Genomic DNA, 20,864 nt, shown 5'->3' on the forward strand with positions numbered 1-20,864 from the left:
GGCAGAAATACTCTCTGTGTTGCTAATGCTGGCACATTTTGAAAGGAAAGGAACAGACAAAAAAAGCATCTGTTATCTTCTATTGAGGGACAAGTGTATTTGGAAAAAAGCATCCAGAGAAAGATCAATGTTAGACAACAATGTCGTGTGTCAATAAAAATGTTCTAGCTGCAAGCCATAGACAACTTCCAGGATCCTTTGGGATCTTGTCGTCTGGGTGATGGCCAGATTAAAGCACCTTTAAGTTCTCTCAGAATTGGATAGGCTACGTAGGTTTTTACACTTTTTAGTTAAACTTTCTGACAAACTTTCTCCCTGACAAGAGAATGCATCTTTAATTCCAGCTCACCGTGACACGGTCAGTTCTCTTCCAACATTTGAAACTTATGTCCACGTGTGCCAATTTGCAGGCATTTACAGAGTAAGCAATTAGTAGATAATAAAAACAATTGTTAGCTGCAGCCCTACACAAAACCATGTTAAACTGTGTTGAAAGCAGGTAAGTCATAAGCATCTATCGAGTTGTAGTGCGAGCCCTAAAATCTGCTTTAAAAATCTGCCTGCTGAAGATTTTTTTATTGTAACCCTCACGTAAAAAAAAAGCCCCAGAAAAAAATTGGAAAAAGTGGCAAAAAAACTTGGAAGAAAGTGACAAAAACGTCTGGAAAAGTGACAAAAACATTGGGAAGGTGGGCAAAAACATTTGAATTTGAAATTGTGACCCAGTAAAAAAACTAAAAGTTGCATGGTCGACGGGAAGACAACACAAGGGTTAAGAAAAATATCCCAGATTTATGAATTATTATCAACCAATATTATTCAAAGACATTGATGCCAGTGTGTCACACTGTGTTCATCTTTGTTGTGTAAAACGTCAAACTGGGAGCGCCTTGGTAGCCGAGCGGTTACAGCGCACGCCACATACTTCACTGCAACATCCCAGATTCGATAACAGCCTCGGGACCTTTGTTACATGTCACACACCCCCCCCCACCCCTCTCTCTCTCTCTCCTATTTCTATACTGTCCTCTCAAATAAAGGTGAAAATGCAATTTAAATCAATTTCAAATCAATCAATTTGTCACATAAAATTGAAAGAGGTAGAATTCCAGTGAAATGTTATGCCATCAGCTCCGCTCAATGGTGTTTTTTGCCTCCAACAGCACCTTCCAGGCAGCTAACCCTAACCTTAACCCTAAACATAACCATTGCTGCGCTGCCTGGGAGGAGACGCTGAGGGCAAAAAACACCAAAGACCATCAGTTCCTTTAACTTGCATGCATGGTGTATCATAAAGCAGAATGATTTTATCAATTTACAATGTCGTATGTCACGTAGCCCTCCTGTTGTCCTCGGGTCAATTTGACCCATTTTCAAAAAGTTTCTATATCAGAAGTTTGGGTTTCGTCAAAAACTTCGGAAAAAGTGACCAAAATAATGAGGAAAAAGTGACTAAAACATCAGGGGAAAGCGACAAAAGTGTCCAAAAAGACGCCCAAACTGTTGGAAAAAAAGGTTTGAATTTTAAATAGTCGACGGGAAGACAACACAAAAAAAAGACTCCTGTCACAAAACTGCAGATCACAGTTTAGTATCAAATATCACCATGGTAATTCTGAAAACATACAGTATGTTGCAACCTCTCGCCACAAGAAGGGTTTTTTCCCATCCACCACTAGTCTTATCAACAAGGCCCAGAACCCACCCTGACTCTCTCCACACTCCACCTCTGGCTCTACATGCCACTGTACTTACTCTGCTGTACTGCTCTTTTTATTATTATTTTTATTTTTAATACATACTGTGTATATATATAGATATATATATATATATCTATATATATATATATATATAGATATATATATATATATATATATATATATATTTATACTTAGATTGTTTATATTCTAATACTTGATTTTCTTAACCTTCTTATATTTACAACACCCAAAACAAATTCCTTGTATGTGTAAAAAACGTACTTGGAAATAAAGCTTTTCTGATTCTGATTCTAATATTTAATCTATTTTTAAGTCTTAAATATTTTTAAGTTAAATAATAACTACACACACATGTGTATATATATATATATATATATATATATATATGTGTATATGTATATACATATACACATATATATATATATATATATATATATATATATATATATATACATACATACACATGTATTCATAGGTATTTGTTTAGGCAAATCAGGACTAAATTATCTGAGAGAGGCTATAGATTGTAACAGCAATGTTGTTAACATGCATGAAAAAAAATCGATACAGCATAACATCGCAATATTGTTTCATGGAAATATGATACAGATGCCAAGTATCGATCTTTTATTATATAAATGGCACATGAGAATTTAACTGTTTTTTGACCTGAATAATAAAATCAATTGCTTTTTCAGATCACTAGATGGTGCAATTGATTTTTTTTGAAAAAAGATAAATGTTTTTTTTAGATAAAAACATTTTTGACAAAGTTTTCTTTTGGGGACATCATTTTGGAGATAATACTTAAAAAAACAAAAAAACAACAGGTGTTTTGGAAATATTACAGTTGTGAGGGAGTGGGGAAAGGTGGAGAACAATAAATAAATATTGTACTCACTAATAGTATAGCACATTATAAGCACATACAGGAATATTAGTGATACCATATTGTAAACTATCACAAACAATAGGCTCACTGGTACTTTTATATCACAGAATTTACATCAAGCTCTTCTAAAAATATAGAACCAGTCTAGGTTGTTACCTATAATTCAACTTCCTGTGGTCTACAGCTTATTAAAACAGCGTGATGCCATGATCAGGCCGCCCTGTGAGCTTTTAAAAGTGACTCTGTCATCATGTAGCCTCGCCCCCAGGCTCTTATAATCAGTCACTTCCGCAGCCACACACACTACAGCTGTCCACAGGGAGCACAGAGCACCGAGCTGCAGCCACACAAGGGTTGGGAGGTATACACAGTCAAAAGAACACAATGATGAGGGTCAGCCTGCAAACTCTGATAACATGTAAGTGGACTCTGACAGCAATGCCTGCTATTTGATGTGGTGAAAAGTCTAAATTGTCTTTGTATTTTTATGTGGAAGATTTGTCAATGTCTTGAGCAAGTCAGAGTATGGGAAGCAGTTGTGGAAGAAGTATTCAGATTCTTTACTTAAGTAAAAGTACTAATACCAAAGCTGTCAGATGAATGTAGTGGATTAAAAAGTACAACATTTCTCTCTGAAATGTAACGGAGTAGAAGTAGAAGGTGGCATGAAAAGAAGAGACTCAAATAAAGTGCAAGTACCCTAAATTTGTACTTAAGTACAGTGCTTGAGTTAATACGTAGTACTTCATTACATTCCACCACTGATGGGGAGGATCACACATTAAGTATCAATATAATTCACTAAATTGAAGAAAAGTTTGGCTGAGCGAGGTGGAGGGAATGCAGACGTTGAAAGTTGACAAGCCACCTCTACTACCGTATGAGTTCTGATTAATATTCAGGCTCCATTGCAAAAAACTGTACCTCTTACTATATGGTGTAGCTCTAAACTCTTGGAATTTATTTGACGTTTTGTATTGGCCTGGCGCCCGAAGGACAACACAAGGGTTAAGTTGCTGGTTGGGTGAGACGATCTCTGTTTACAACCTAAGTGCTGTAACATTTCAGGTTACAGCATCTTTTAAGAAGAAGAAGAAGCATTTTTTTTTCACTGGTTGTTACGGACCACAATGGAAATATGTCTTTGTGCTTTATTGTGTCATCCCCGACTGTTTATGTATTTTAATGTATGACACAGAGAACTCTTTCATATTTTCATATTTAAGTGGTCAAATCAAATCCTTCAACCAATCAATTATCTGTGTCACGGGATCATTTTCAAGAGAAAATTAGTTAAAATCTCAAGCCTTATACCTGATGGGGGTTAACATTACACAACCGAATGCTTCTTTGTTGTGTAACGTTTGGTGCTAAGCTCCAAAATGTCCTCTTTTTCTTTAAACAAGTGAAAAAGTACATTGGATTCTTCCACCCTTTCTAACTGTGTGATCATTATTTGTGTAGATGGCACACTAAAAAACACTGTGCTGTTTCGAATCCTGTAGGTATTAATGGAGGTCCTACGTTACAGGATAATGTGTAATCACTTCAATTTATTTCCGACTTTCTGTCACAGGATGATGAAAAAAGCACCACTTTATTAGTCATTTCAGTAGAATTGTTTTCTGTCTTTCCCTCTGATATCTCTAAAAGTTAATACACCAGTGACAAACCAGAGTACCAGAAGACTGGAAAACTTTAAATTAGTCATATCTGCTCTCTCTGTACTTTCTTACTTCCCACCTTGTCTGTTGCAACCAGCCCCAAGCCCATTGGAATCTATTTAAGATCTATTAAATAAATCTCTACAGCTTAGAAATATATAGTTAGTTTATTTTTAAAGGCTCAGTAATAACCTACAACAGCTGGTCACTGTAGTTTTGTACAAACAGTACGCAAACGGGGAAATACTGCATTTGTTGGGAACTATTTTCAACAGTGGATTAATACACATTTAGTGTTCTAGTGAGTATTGATGGCAGCAAGATCAGTTTTTTCATGTTTTTTTGTGGGGTGGTTCTGGCATCATGCACCCTTGGACGCCCCACTCCTCCCCCCTCGGAAGGCCTGTGCCTTGCTCCTCGGCCACGGTGGAGGCTCTTTCACCTTGCTCCTCAATTCCCATAGACAAATACCCCTCCTACCAAGCGCCACTCCCACCCCACTCTTTTTTTTTTCTCTCCCTTCCTTCTGGTGAGCCTCACCTAATCCAACTTACTCAAAACTTGATACCCACTCCCTCTCATATCTATAACACAGTACCACGACTCTCAACATTTCATACTATAATCACAAAAACGCTCATCATACACACACTTACACACACAGACGCGCCTATTCATGCACACACGCACCTCCCCCACCCCCATTGTAAACCGTCCCCAGTAGCGTTTAGTCAAATACTGTCTTTATATGTTTTATGCTCTTTGTGTTCACAGTCTCTGTTTATGTATGTCAAATAGTCTTCGTATACTGTATGTTGCATGTCTCTTACACTCATTTGGGATTTGTAAGGTTTTGGGGTTTTTGTAATTATTTGTATTGTATATGTACACCTATGGCAAAACTTTAAAAAAATAAATAAAAAAAGAGTTTTGTATATACAGTACTCAAATGGGGAAATAGTGCATTTGTTGGGAATTATTTTCAGCAGTGGATTAATACACATTTAGTGTTCTATTCAGTATTAATGGCAGCAAGATCAGGTTTTTCATGTTTCTCTTTGTCTTTTCATAGGATTTATTTACAATATAAAAAGATTAAAATAAAAAAATGTATGGTATGTATGGTTTTATGCTATGTACTGTATACATGATTATACTGTATGTATACTTCATGTTCAAAAGTATGTGGAAACCGGAACATTCAACACAGTCTCACTCCCAGAGCGTCAAAATCCGACACTAGATCAGGTGCCTTTGGCGTTAGTTACTGATGCAAAAAGTCTCCTTTTAGTAAGTAAGTAAGTAAGTAAAGTTGATTTATATAGCACTCTTCACAGAACGTGTTTCATAATAAAGTGAAAAAAAATAAAAGATAACAATACAGAGGAAAACATAGGTACATAATATCAGACAGCCATAAAAACCCTTGTCTAACTAAAAGCCTGTTTGAATAGCAAAGTCTTAATAACTTAATTCCAGTCAAATCCCATCTTCTGCAATATTTGACACTCTGGGTACCCCTTTGGCATTATTTTTCAATGTGCATGGTCGGGACCCTTTGCGAGACTGAATTGGTATAATTTTTCAACATGCAGGGTAAAACCCCTTAGTAAGGGAAAGATTGTGGGTGGGGTTAACAATTTCAAAACCAAGCGTCAGTATTTAACGAGTTGGGAGTGAGAATGGGTTGGAACATTACACCTATATGTAATTGCTTAAGATTTTCTTCCAAAAACCATAGGCCTTAATATTAATAACCGCCTCTGCTCCTTTGGAAAGGCTGCAGGTTTAACATCCAGCCAACCGGTTGCTATCCTAGCCTGGTTTTTTCTTGCCTTGAAGCTAACTAGCTTTACATCTGCCACCTGTTTTATTGATTTATTTCTCCACCTTGCCATCCATGGTTTGGGGAAGGAACTTGTTTTGGTGGAACATTTGCACCCCGCTAAAGAAAACGCCACATAAAATATTAAATGAAGTTACATGTTCACACAATACAGTAACATGAGCTATTTAAATTAGCTGGATACATGGTTTAACGTAATTTGCTCTTACCAGTGTATCGCTGTGTGTACTTCGTCGATAGCAATCCCCACCAATCGGTCCCAAAACGTCCTAGTTAGATAATAAATGCCGTAAACTTATTCTTTGTAAATCCTTACAATCATTCCCCGAAAGAACCAAGCAGCTTGCCGTAATGCAAGACCCAAATTCTTTCTTCATTGCCATTTTTAGCATGTAGCTGGCTAGCTCGAAGTTTGTTGTTGTTTCCCGATGCGAACGGAGTTTGAGAACAGCAACACACAGAGAGCGGAAGGTGAGGGTCATTTATACTGGAAATGTCCTTCGGTTGGTCCAGACTGTGGGGACCACCACAACAAAAATAATCTCTGTTGTATGCTCTAATATGTGTTGTAACACATTGCTGCAGGAATGTGCTTTAAAAAAACATCTTTGAATTGCAGGTCTACTCTTGTGCGGTACACTGAAGACGACAACAACAACAGACGTCAGGTCCCAAGCTCCAACTGTGAAACCAACTACTCAACCTGTCATGTCAACTAGTCCTGTCACCAATATAGATACCGGTACAACTCCCTCCACCAGCAATACAGCTTCCGTGACAACTGCTTCAGTCACTGATATAAATTTCACCAGTACAACTCTGCCCACCAACGATACAAGTACAGTGACAACTGCTTATGTTACCAATGTAAATTTCACCAGTACAACTCTGCCCACCAACGATACAAGTACAGTGACAACTGCTTATGTTACCAATGTAAATTTCACCAGTACAACTCTGTCCACCAACGATACAAGTACAGTGACAACTGCTTATGTCACCGATATAAATTCCACCAGTGCAGCTCCGTCCATCAACAATACAGCTGCCACCCCAACTTCAGCCACCACTGACAAAAACAACACTCCAGACTCGGCAACTTCATTTCAAACACAAACCTTGTCCATGTCCGCTTCATCTTCTTCCTCATTCACATCATCCCGATCTATAACAACGGAGACCCAGGCCTCTGGCACCAGCATTACCAGCCCCGGCACCAAAACCACCACACTACAGGAAGGACACGAGTCCAAGGCTCTGAGCTCAGGTACGCAGCGACACAAAGTTCTTGGTTTGTTTTTTACATTTGTTCCAGTAAAAGTTTAAACAGAATATAAAAAAAATGCCTGTGCGACAGGTTTATGCACATCAATTTATATACTCATTCAATCTTTATTTTACATTCTAGTTCAGAGATCTTCAACAGGGGGTCCGGGACTCCTAGGGGGTCCTCAGAGTTGCTGCAGGGGGGCCACCAAATTATAGTGTGGTAGCTAAAAAATAAAAATAAAATATCACTGAAAATACGGTTATATGAATCAAACATTATTTCTAAAGATGCATCTTTTTGTAATGTACACAACATTGATGATAGGCTTACTGGCCTATAGGTATGGTAGCCATCCGCGGATACAGTTAAGCTTAAGGATTCACTGTCCCACATTTTAACATTAAAACATGATGTATAAATATATGAATATGTCAACAGATATTGTAATAGGTTAGTATTGTCTGCACCATAAAAGGGTATATCTAAAGGCTCTAGGCCGCCCACACGTTATTGGAGACCGAGGTTAATATGCAACTCAATTTTACACAATATTAGGGATGCACCGAATCCAGATTTTTTCTGAATTCCGAATACCGAATCCTACTCCCATCCTCAGTCGGTTAACACAGTAAACACATTAATGAAGTAGACAATGTCCACAGCAGTGTATTATTTTGTTTTCGTCTGGTTAACACAAGTTTTTAGCTGTGACTGTCCTTCCTTTGCCGTACCTGAAGTTGCTGCATTTTGGCTGCTGTCTGTAGATTCCTTCATGCACAACTCGTATTCTTTCAGATGTTTCATACGCAAATATTTTAACAGCGGCGATGTTGTGTATTGTTTAGGGCCCTTGCCACCACGAGACAAATCGGCATTGCAAATTGAACATGTAGCTGGACTTGAGTGAAAAAAAATTCTAAGGTTCGGCAGAAACCGAATCCTGTCAAAAAAGTCCATAATTCGGCCGAATCCGAAGCAGAATCCTGGATTTGGTGCATCACTGCAATATATATGGTAGAGGGTCCCTGCATATCTTTTTCAGCTGAGGGGTCTTGCTCTAGATAATAGCCCTCTTTTACAAGTTTAATCTTTTTACTAAAAGTGGCATATTCGCAAAGAATGAAGGTCCTATTCACAAAAGATATTGTGCTGTAATATCATTGCACCACATCATATCAGCACAAATTCAGCCAAATAGTTTTGCAGCTAAGTGCAATTTGTGCTTTTTTTGGATCTGATTGCAATTATCCATGTGGCAAAATATAAATCTTGCTTTTGCGCCAAAAACAAAAGCAAAAGCATTTTTCAGTCAGATAGTGCAGATTTCAAAGTGACATAGAGAAGCCATATTAGGGATGTAATATCCCAGTCGGTAAGTGATGTTGTTGTTTGCAAACCTTTAGACTGTAAAGGATGGCATGACTTGAAGCAGGGGACAAACACAGGACTTTCACCCAGACGAGCTGTCCCTTTTTAAAATAAAAGTAAACCCTTTAACTTTATGAATTTTAGAACATTCAGTAGCACATGCTTTAAGTAAAGTAACATTTGATTTGAATCCTAAACACGACCCTTTTCTAAACTTAACTAAGTAGTTTTGTTGCCTAAAGATAACCAAACTGCAACCATTTCATAACATTAAAGACGTGTTTAAAACCATGGCCGTTAAGTTCAAAACCACGACTGACGTTCTGTGGTTTAGATATGAGCACATACAACGCTCCTTTGGGTCGTATTAAAGGGTAGGAACAACTTAACCAGCTTGGTGTATGGTTTAAAGGACTTATTGGAATAAAGGACTTGGAATAAAAGAATTGCTTCTACCCAACATGGTCCAGGAGTTTTTTATAGGCCACATACATGGTGGTGCTATAACTGCAGCAAAAAGAAGCTTTCTAAACTATGAATCAATATGATAGAAATTACTGTACAGTACAGGAGAAGTGTGCAGGCAGTTTCGTCTCACATTAACTGTTTAAGTGTAATTACTAATGTTAACTAGCATTTTAGTTATAGCAATAATTAGCCTGTGCCCATGTTATCTCCTTATATATACCTACACTCTCCGTCTCTGCAAGATTGGGAATGATTGAGACTTCTCTTGGCCCAGCTACCAGAAGACTTACAACTTTCAGACAGGTTGCTCACAGTACATTTACGTCGTCTCTCTCAGTTGGAGGCTGCGCAGTAACGCTAGCCATCACCGGAAAAATGCTTCTAATATCCTTCACTGGTCTCTGTCCAGAGCAACGGGATCTGTTGGTCCATTATATATATATATATATATATATATGTCAATGGTAAGAAATTGCTCAAGTAAAAGTGAAAATTCCCATTGGACATACCAAGTAAAAGTATAAAAGTACTTGGACAATAAACCACTCAAAAGTACAAGTTACTTTGTGTTTTTATATTGTTTAGTGTGTGAAAGCTAGAAGTCATTTTATGCATGTCCAAGTCAAGTTTTTGGGGCTCTAAGCCAGTTCTCAAGTCTTTGGTCAAGAGTCATGTTTCTTTTTGCATTTGTTACATCCGCTGTGCATCAGATTAGAAATATCCACTGTGTAACATAGTTTTGTTTTATAGGGATTGCACTTTGCTTTGCATATTGATCATCTAATATTTGTATCTACATGGTATCAATAATACCACGTTGAAATATCATACTTGCTTGCTGCCATACCTACTATCGTTGCCTGTATTTGTTGTTACCTTGATAAGGACATGTAGCCAAACAAACCACTTGCTTTGTATGTGATTTGCCTTCTCCACTAGCACAGGCACCCAATACAATATGATTAGTCGAAAAGCATTTACGAACATAATCTTTACAACATGAACAAAATATTGTGGCAAGTATGACTGCAACCTATTTTTGAATGAAATAGTGTAAGAACAGGGAGACCTGAGCGTCACTAAAAAAGCCCAACATCACTGTTTCATCCACCTGTTTAGTATTGCTGTCCCCCTATGCATCACAAAGATTTTTGTTTCCTGAATAACTAACACATAGCCTACTGAGTGAAATCCAAGATCATTTTCAACATTCTATGTATAGCATACATTGCTATAAAACAAATAGCAACCGATGCGAATTAGAGGAAGGAAATAGGCTAAAAAGCCATGCTGTGTGAAGAGATCAGTGATCCCAGTGATCATCTGACTTACACGTTTATACAGTGAGTAGCTTACAGACATAGACCACATAGACTGAATAGGCTTTTAATGCGGCATTAATGGAAAGTAAAAGTATTTGCAGAATTTTAAAAAGGGTGATTCAGGCAGCTTTCAAAAACGGCCCCCAGTTCCATAGTGTGCAGTTACTGGATTTGAGTTACAAACGTACAACAACCAAATATATATTTGCCTGATTTTCTCAATTATTGCATTTGCCCAGCTCATTAAAGGATAATTCCGGCACAAAATGAACCTAGGGGTTCCGCTCTTTTAAGAGTCTTTAATGACCTAATCTTAATTGTTTTGAATTGATTCAGGAGTCCATCCTAGTACTCTTAGGCCTCACCGCTGCCTTCGACACTGTTGACCACTCAATCCTCATACCACACTTGGAACAGTGTGTAGGAATTAAAGGTACTGTACTCAGGTGGTTCCAATCATACCTCACAAATAGGAGCTTCTCTGTCCACCTTGGCGATTACTCTTCCGAGACAGCCCCATTAACCTGCGGTGTCCCTCAAGGCTCTGTCTTAGGCCCTATGCTATTCTCATTATACATGCGGCCCTTGGCGTCCATGAGCTCTCTTTCCACTGTTTTGCAGATGATGTGCAAATTTGTATGCCTTTTAAATCTAAAAACTAAGGGCTCATTGCAGCCACTGCTTGATTGTCTAAATTACATTAAAAGATGGATGAGCCTAAACTTCCTCACCCTCAACAGAGACAAAACCGAGGTTAAAGTGTTTGGACCTCACAATCTGGTTGTCGGCACCCTAGGCCCACTAGCGCCTAAAATTTCCTCCACTGTAAAGAGTCTTGGTGTCTATTTCGACGATGCCTTCAAATTTGAGAAGCAGATTTCATTTTCAGATTTCATTTTTGTCAGGTCTAGCTTCTTTCAGCTGAGGAATATAGCCAAGGTAAAGGCCTATCTACGTCCTAATGACTTAGAGAGGCTGGTCAATGCCTTCATAACTTTGTGACTTGACTATTGTAATTCTTTGTATATAGGTTTAGACCATTCATCTATTCAACACCTGCAGCTAGTCCAAAATGCTGCTGCTCGCCTCCTGACAGGAAAAAAGAAGGACCATATTACACCTGTGTTGCGCTCTCTCCATTGGCTACCTGTTCGCTACAGGATCGAGTTTAAAATCTTACTATTAACTTTTAAATCTATCCAAGGTTTGGACCTGAGGTTTGGCGTGCCTTAATGCTCATACTCCAGCAAGAGTGTTGAGATCGGCCAATCTGCTCCTCCTGGATGTGCCAGTAACCAGGCTCATAACCAGAGGTGACCTTTGCTGCAGCCACCCCTAACTTGTGGAACAGTTTACCATTTCATATTAAAACCGCCCCTCTCGAACACTTCAAATCACTGTTAAAAACACATCTCTTTTCTCTGGCCTTCCCTTCTAGCTAAGGAAAGCTATTATTACCCTTGTTTATTATTTTTCTTTTGTGATGTATTCTGTATTCAATTGTTGTTTCATTGTTGTTTTTACCTTGTAAAGCACTTGGTCAACCCAGTTGTTTTTAAACGTGCTATATAAATAAATTGACATTGACATTGACATTGACATAGGGGTTAATAACATATGTGTACCGGGTCGATTGTTCTCTGGGATCTGTTTTCATGCTAATCGAATGTGTCTCTATCTTTAAACAAGCTAGCGCAAACCGGTGGTTAGCTGCTAATGCTACCTTTCGGGGCAGAGGGTAAATCGCTATTTTAAACTAATAACAAGGCTCAAAATAGCACCACACTTCAACGGTAGCATAATGAGGGTCCCTACATGTAATCCGAAGCATTGAGAACTTTGTAAGTGTACAGACAGTTTATTAAAAAGATAGATTATAAAGATAGTAGCGTGCAACGCCGTGCAACCAGTAACCAGTAACATAGCTCAAACACAGCTTTCATGATTCAACTACTCATGACTGTTTTCCAAGTTGGCGCCCACATGTAAACATGAATGCTACTGTCTTTATAATCTATCCTGGTTATTAACTTGTTACGCAAGTCTTACAGTTCTATCTATCCATTCTTACTACTTCTTAGTGAATGTATTTGCCTGTTTAAGTGCTTTTAAGTCAGGCACTAAAGCCCCAACAACTGTTACTGAGTTTTAACTGTGTCCCCCGTGTGCTGAAAATAACTTTCTTCCCGTCATCAGTAACCATTGAATTTGATAATGCATCTCGACTCTGAACTTTTATAGCGTTTTTCCAGGGCGGCGGTTTATGAACTTGACTGTTGAATTTTTTTTATCTCCACCTAGCACAAACCTTTATCTTACACTCCACCCACCTAATGCCAAATGAGTTCAAAGATCAGCCAGCTTTGTTCCCAGACAATTTGAAGATTAATAATCTACAGTAAACAGACAAACATTTTGTCAGAGCATTCAACTGAGTCCCCAAATCCCTCAAATGTCCTCCCAGACCACTGTTGAGCCTCAACAGTTAATCATTACTTGTACTTTCCAATCCAATTTCCTTAAAGGAGATTACTAATTAAGATCAAAGGTCAGCATGGTCTTTTGGAAAAGGAATCTTAAGGCAATTACTGCACAGGCAATTACAAAATTGGTGAGGAGCTCCTGGCTGCTACGGGCATGGTTTACAGCTGCGACATTCAAAACAACAATTGGCGGACGTGATAGACAGATGGTTCATCCAATCACCTGGACCCTATTTTCCTACGTTTTTGTGTCTAAAGTGACTGATGGGAACAACAATCTTTGACATTGGTCCAGTATTAAGCAATGTCGCTGCAGTTGGCAGCGGCGAAACAAGCTATAATGTAAGTTAATAGGGCTATTGTGGAGCTTGTATTTACGCTCACACGTGCACACGCTGAGGAAGGGTGCTGCCCGAAACCTCCGTTGTGTGGCAATAAACTATCAAATTGGAGTGCTGCCCTTTATTGCAGGAATACAACTTTTTTCTTTAAAAACAATGGATATATCAGACTTATTGTCTCTCTCTTTCTCCCTCTCTCTCTCCAGGAAGTATTGCAGTCATTCTCTGTGCGTTCATCGTAATCGTCCTTCTAGTGTTTGTCGGGCTGTACTACTACAGGATCCGGTGAGTCCAAAGCTCAAACAAATCTCCTACAAAGCACTCACATGCTACTGTTAATGTACTCAAACTCAAGTCATCACATGTGGGAAAGGTAGATTATATTCATATTGAACTTAATGCAAAACAGCAATTACGAACATGTCCCTGCTCTTAGCCTCACAGAAAACAGTCAGTGACTTTTGGCCCAATCCTTTAAAAGCAGAGTTCACCCAAATCACATAACCAAAAGGTTGTTTTTCCTGTCTCTGAGATTTCTGCCTCCGCATTGAAGATGAAAGCAATTTGATTAGCAAAGCTCATAGCATTACATTTCAAAGAATCAATAGCAGCATGTTCTTTCCACAAACCGAACCCGTTTCACAGGGACTATTCTTACAAAAGGAGAAGACTACAAACTGTTCAGCGACCAAATTTAATTCAACCAATGGGATTATTTCAACCTTCATATCAGCTTTAAAATGTTTGTATAACCAAAAGAGCAGTTATTTAGGTATCTTTATTTCCCATTATCCATTGTAAGACTACTGTCATCTTATTTTCTCTACTTCCTCTCCATTCCAGACACAGATCTTACGGCCCTCTTCTGGACACCAATGAACGCACCAATTTTGGAAACTTCAGCAACCCAATGTATGACCCTTGAATCTTAACTTTAGGCCTCCGGCTAGGGAAGTGACCCCCCAAAACCAAAGTTTTTTTTTTTTTTTTGGGGGGGGGATCCTCCGATCAGAGTTCTGAACATATAGTGCGTTAATAGTTTGTGCGTAACCACCTCAAAACACTTATACAAGCAACATTTCTGTCAATGCTGGATTATGGTGATATTTTATTCATGCATGCAAATCAATCTTCTCCGAAAATGCTGGACTCAGTATGCCATGCACTAAGAAGAATAAGATTTGTAACTAATTCTAGTTTTCGTACTCATCACTGTAGCTTGTATGAGAGTGTTGGTTGGCCTTCCTTGCACAATCGCAGGTTGGAGCATTAGTATATTTTTCTTTTTAAGGCCATACTGGGTAAACTGCCTCGTTCTCTCCTGACCAGGAAAATGTAATCCATCAGGAAATGGAATCTTCGAACATATGGGCAAATCACGTATGACATTCCCCAAATGCGAACTGTCTTCGATGAAAGTGCCTTTAAAGTTTTTGTACCCTCATCTTGGTAGAAATTGCAGAATCATCTTAAATTAGACTAGCTACCAACAATGACACTGTTTAAAATTAGAATAAAGGACTATTTGAGTACTAAATGCACATGTGCTGTTACTGAGCGCTGCTGGTGATTCTGTTGAGATGATGTTAAATTGCCAACTGTCTTTTTCTGTTTTATGTTGTCTGTTTTTCACTGTATATTTTAATATGGAACTATTATACTGCTGTCTTGGCCAGGACTCCCTTGAAAAAGAGATTCTGAATCTCAATTGGATTATTTCCTGGTAAAATAAAGGTTAATAAAAAATAAATAATAAAATAATGACTTCAGGGCGGTCACATTTTAGCCTGATCGCTTGATTGCAAAATGCAAAACAAATGTGACGTTTCTATTGAACTTTGTTTAAGTAGCCTCATTTTTTAATAGTTAACATGGAAGGACACACAGTTGCAGTTTTTACTCAGGTAGCTTTTTAAACAGCTCTGGCTGCATAGATACTGCACGTAATTATAGTACCAAAAGTGAAAGGTTAAATCACAGTGAAAACAAGCGTGTTCATCAGGGTTATCATGTATCTCACAGGACATTTGTAAAAAAAGGAAAAGGTGTGGATAAAAATTTTTTTTACAAAAAAACTTTACTTCATGAAATTGTAAAATGGATGGTGTATTGAAAGGCAGTATTTAGGAGTGGTAATAGATAAGAAGATCTGACAGTGACAATGTTTCACTGTCTGAGAGCTGCAAGAGAAAAAAAGAATGTGTGATTAATGAAGTAAAAGAGAAAGGCTTGAATTTAGACAAGAACATACAGTTCAAATAATCCGCAGAGTTTCTTGTTTAACGATGGATTGTTCCGTCAGGCTCCTTTTTCACAGCAGACATTTTTGACTTGTCATAGTAGGAAAAGCACAGCTGAAACTGATAACCTTAACAATGGCTCAATTCCATCAAGTGTCCCAGTGAGCTATTTCAGTGAGTCATACCAGGGCCTCTCCTAAGTGGAATGCAGCCATCATTAAGGTTATCAATTTCAGCTGTGCTTTTCCTACTATGACATGTCAACATGTCTGCCGTGAAAAAGGTCTATACTGAGATACTTTTTTCCAAGGCAGTAATCGTAATATATTTTGGAGGGGACACATCCCCTCCCCCACTATTTATATTATTATATTATATAAATATTGTAATATTACAATATAATATATTATATATGCTCAAGATTCCCAGCCCCCCCCCCCAATATATTGATAGGCTAATATATATTGCAGCGATGCAGATTTGGTCCCCCCAATGTTCACTTCGTGCTTACGGCCTTGCTTTCTTCTGATTTAAATTGTGAAATGATAAGATGTCAGTCCCAAAAAAAGATAAATGTTAAATATCAACCTGAATGTAGCCAGCTACACAAATGTCAAAGCTTAGACAGCACTCATCTACAAATGTTCTGCTTTTGAATGCACTTTACGATTGTGTAGATTAGAGGGAGGTGAAGCATTTTGTATTGAGAGCCATTTGTATTGAGAGGAAAATAGAAATGGAAAATGGAGATTCTGAGAAAGTGCTGAGAAGGATGGCAACGACACTTAACGACACTTTTATCGAGTTTGGAAATAAGATTGAGGAGAATAATAATACATTTACAAAAGAACAAAACCAAAAAAACAAGACCGTGTGTGATGCCGAATCCTGAAAAGAACATGGACCATTTTGAGCAGAAAGATAAAAGCTAATGCTGGCTTTCATGTCCTTGCAAGTATTTCAGAATGTTTCCTATAATCTGGAGAGTAGAAACGTTTTATGCAACACAAAGGGGGCATCGTTATGCCAACCCAGACAGGAGACTAATTTGAGGAAAATATCTGAGGTTTCATTCATTCATTTTCATATTTCTTTTAAATAAACTAAATGGTGAAGAGGCAGAGAGGGAGACTGGCCTTTAAAAGAACAATCCCTGGTTCAAGCCCCTGGTATTCATCCTTCTGAAGTGTCCTTGAGCAAAACACTGAATCCCCTCCTGCTCCATGTGCCGCTGACCTTTGACCTCTCTGTAGAGGAACCACATAGCACCGCAATCATTTTAGAACGGAGGACAGGAGATAACTGAAGTCACATTAGATGTGGCCTTAATGCAGTGTGGGGCAGGGGATAAACTTCAACTTCAAACTTTTATTTCTGAGTGAGTTTTTTTTATTATTATTATTGAATGTTATTAGTGTGACGTGTTTTCATGTGTCTGTGTGATTTTGCTTTGCTGAGCAGCTCCGCCATATATATATATATTTTTTTTTAGATTATTTTTTGGGCATTTTTAGGCCTTCTTTTGACAGGTCAGCTGAAGACATGAAAGGGAAGAGAGAGGGGGAATGACATGCAGCAAAGGGCCGTTGGTAAGCCTCTATATATGGGCGCCCGCTCTACCAACTGAGCTATCCGGGCGCCCCAGACTGCATTTCTGATTGTAATTTTCACTCCTTCAGTATTTCATTTGTGGATGTTTGTTTGCATTTAGGTGAAGAATACTGTGACATCTCATTGTGCGATATGATTGTATTAAATTGTTACAATGTTTATTGCAATAAAAGTGATGAAGAAATAATGTGAGTCCCTGTGGTGGTTGTTTTAAGAGGAAACTCAATGATAATGAGTTGCATGACAAATACAAGCACACACAAGCATTGGTATGCTTTTCTTAGCCATGCTAAAGGCGTGGCTCTTGGGACGGCACTGTCAGTCTGTTGGTCCACCACTTTGGTCAAGACTTATATCTAATAACTAACTAATAACCTATATCTTAATAACTACTGAATGTATTGCCATTACGTTTTATACAGACATTAGTTAGCCAGTTAGCACATTAACAAAACAACCTGATGTTGGAAGAACAAAATTGAATTTACTGTGTGCTAGCAAACAATAAAACAAACATTTACAACCAGTTTCTGCTGAAGAGCTCAATCGCTAAAAAGAAAATCTTAATTAATATAACATTTGTTTTGGACCTTGACTTTAGTCATTTGCTTGCTTTTTTCATTTCTGTTTCTCTTCTCACAAGAAGTTTCTCTTCTCAAGGGGTGATTATATAGGGTATTTTACACTGTTCCTTAAGGTCTCCTAATAGGGTATGTAACATTGGTTGGGCTGAAAATTGCCTGAATGCTATTTTTATTAAGCCCTTAACTACCCTGTGAATATGGCTCTATTTGGAACAAGAGCTTATCTTTCAAATATGGTATGCTCATGAATATTTAGATGAGCTGCGCGCTGATTGGTTTGAGCGAACCACATAGAAACACATTGGAGACGAGACAGCAGGTCTCATATTTCAGACACTGCAAAGTTATACATCTGTCTTTGGCAGGTTGAATTTCTTCAGCTGCCACAGGAAGTACATCCTCTGTTGTGCTTTCTTGAGAAGGGAGCTGATATTCAGCTCCCACTTGAGGTCCTGGGAGATTATAGTTCCCAGGAAGCGGAAAGACTCCACAATGTTAATTGTGGAGCCACAGAGGGTGATGGGGGTAGGTGGGGCTGAGTTCCTCCTGAAGTCCACAACCATCTCCACTGTCTTTAGAGCATTGAGCTCTAGGTTGTTTTGCTTGCACCACTTCACCAGGTGGTCAGCCTCCCACCTGTAGGCAGACTCGTCTCCATCAGAGATGAGTCCGATGAGGGAGGTGTCGTTCGCAAACTTCAGAAGCTTGACAGACTGATGACTGGAGGTGCCGCTTTGTCCTCATGTCACAAGGACAGTTTTTTCCCTTCCTCCACTAGCCTTATCAACAAGGCCCGGAAACCACCCTGACTCTCTCCACACTACACCTCTGGCTCTACATGCCACTGTACTTAATCTGCTCTTTTTATGTTAATTCTTACTCTCTTATTTTTAATACATTCTGTGTGTATATATATACACATATATTTATACTTATATTGTTTGTTCTGTTTAACCTGTTTGTTTAACTTATTTTAGAGAATGTGTGACGTGCACCTACAACACCAAAACAAATTCCTTGTATGTGTAAAAAACGTACTTGGCAATAAAGCTTTTCTGATTCTGATTCTGATTCTTTTGTCGGACTATTTCGTTATTAAATTCACTTCTGAGACTTTTTTATGCGAGAAATCAACCATATAAAGCTCAAATATGGGCCGTTTACGAAAATTGATGGCTAATTGCAAATTTGGTAAGACGTGTTGGACATTAGCTAGGAGCTCCACACAGTCCTCCATACCCAGTGAAAGTCACTGTTTCCCTGGGTACTGGACTACTGGAATACTCGGGGCTCCGTGGCTGGCTGCCAGCTGCCGGCATAACTAGAGTAGCTATATTTACAGTTTGAATTTTGTCACGCCACTTATATAACATCTACCCCAAGGTCTTATAAAGCTAACAATGGTGTCCGATTTCAGTTTAATGAATTTTTGTGAACATTAGGGGTTTCGTTAGCTGCAACTGTCCCTTCAATCCTATGTGTACAGATAGTACACATAGGATTAAGCTAGTTAGCTTAATTTTCGGCGTAATTAGAGTATATTTGCAGTTTGAATTTCATCACGCCACTTATATAACATCTACCTCAAGGTCTTATAAAGCTAACAATGGCGTCCGATTTCAATTGAATGCATTTTTGTGAATTTCAGAGGAATTCTAAGAGGAGGCTAGCTAGCTCTCATTGATAGAGCTCCATCCAGCCGCAGGCTCTATCAATGAGACTCGCGGACAAGAGGCATTTATTTCCCCGATCGTTTGTTTAAATAACTCAACACATTATAATTACACACATTATAAGACTAACTGGAACCTGTGGTAAGAGATTGCTGGTGTAACAAGCTTGCTGACCGCGCTCTCACTCTCACACACCGGCCATTTAGCAGGAAGCGGGGAGCTGCAGGCCCTGGAGCTCTGTCAGGGCAGTGGCGTTTGGTAGTCCATTAACCCAAAAAACGGTGACTTTGCGCGGGTATGGAGTGCCGTGGGCTGCCAGCCGTGACGGAGCTCCATCTACCTCACAGCAGGCCGGGGTCTGTGAAGGAAGGCAGGCCGGGCGGCGAGGCAGCAACACAGGCAGCACCGGCCGCTGAAATCCGACACACAGTCAGACAAAATTTGCAATTAGCCATCAATTTTTGTAAAACGGCCCATATTTGACCTCTACATAGTTGATTTATCGCATAAAAAAAGTCTCAGAAGTGAATTTATTGGTAAAATAGCAGATGAACAATGTATACAATTTCTGAGATCTGCACGACCTATTCAGAAGACTAAGCTGACCTCAGATCAGTGGTGTAGCCTATGTAAATGTTTGGACGTGACAAAGATAGAGACTAGAGCCAAATGAGGAGGAGCCGCCAAGTTGACGTCAACTAGGCGGCTCGTTGAGATTTCCCCGTTTTCAGAGGCAGGTTCAAATTGTGAGATTTGCAGAGGAAAGAGGTGTCAATGGGATCTTAATTACCCACCAAACTGTCATTATTCTACTATGACAAGGTAAAATCGGTTTTGCATTCAATCACCCCTTTAAGCTGAACAGCCAATCAGAGTGATCTCTCTCACCGGCGGACTCCACCACCGATTCAACATACTCAATTGGCCAAAGGTGCGGGACACAGCGGGAAGAATAAGGCAAATAAGGCCCTACATTAGGGGATTTCCGATGGGGGGGATTTTTGCAGTTCTTAGAACTAAACATTCCTAGAACACTTTTTTTGTCGTGTTCCTCTGGCCTCAGTAGCGTACTTTTTTAGCTCCTACTTCAGAGCAGGGTCTTTTCCCTTTTCCCTTTTCCTAGGTGCACTTGATTGGTCAAACTTATAAGTCACGCACACTGCCAACTCGGAAACTTGCGGAGACAGAGCAACAACCAACAACGGGACATTTTTAACAATTTTCACCATTTTATTCATCATTAAATTCACTTCTGACAACGTTTTAGGCGAGAAATTAAGAAGTTTAGATTTCGAATATAGGCAGTCTTGCGAAAATTGATGCCGAACTGACAATTTGCTTCAAAGTTTTCGGAGTTTAGAAGCTCCATCAAGTGAGGCGA

At 38.9% G+C, this 20,864-nt stretch overlaps 1 protein-coding gene across 1 annotated transcript; it reads left to right on the forward strand.

Moving 5' to 3' along the window:
- Positions 1-2,900: 2,900 nt before the first annotated feature.
- parm1 (prostate androgen-regulated mucin-like protein 1) lies at positions 2,901-17,413 on the forward strand. Its single transcript, XM_078271270.1, has 4 exons — positions 2,901-3,031; positions 6,743-7,390; positions 13,582-13,660; positions 14,219-17,413. Exons 1-4 carry the CDS (start codon positions 2,998-3,000, stop codon positions 14,298-14,300), a joined length of 843 nt encoding a protein of 280 aa, XP_078127396.1. The 5' UTR covers positions 2,901-2,997; the 3' UTR covers positions 14,301-17,413.
- Positions 17,414-20,864: the final 3,451 nt, after the last annotated feature.

Source organism: Sander vitreus, chromosome 16, assembly GCF_031162955.1.
Source record: "Sander vitreus isolate 19-12246 chromosome 16, sanVit1, whole genome shotgun sequence".
Taxonomy (NCBI): Eukaryota; Metazoa; Chordata; class Actinopteri; order Perciformes; family Percidae; genus Sander; species Sander vitreus.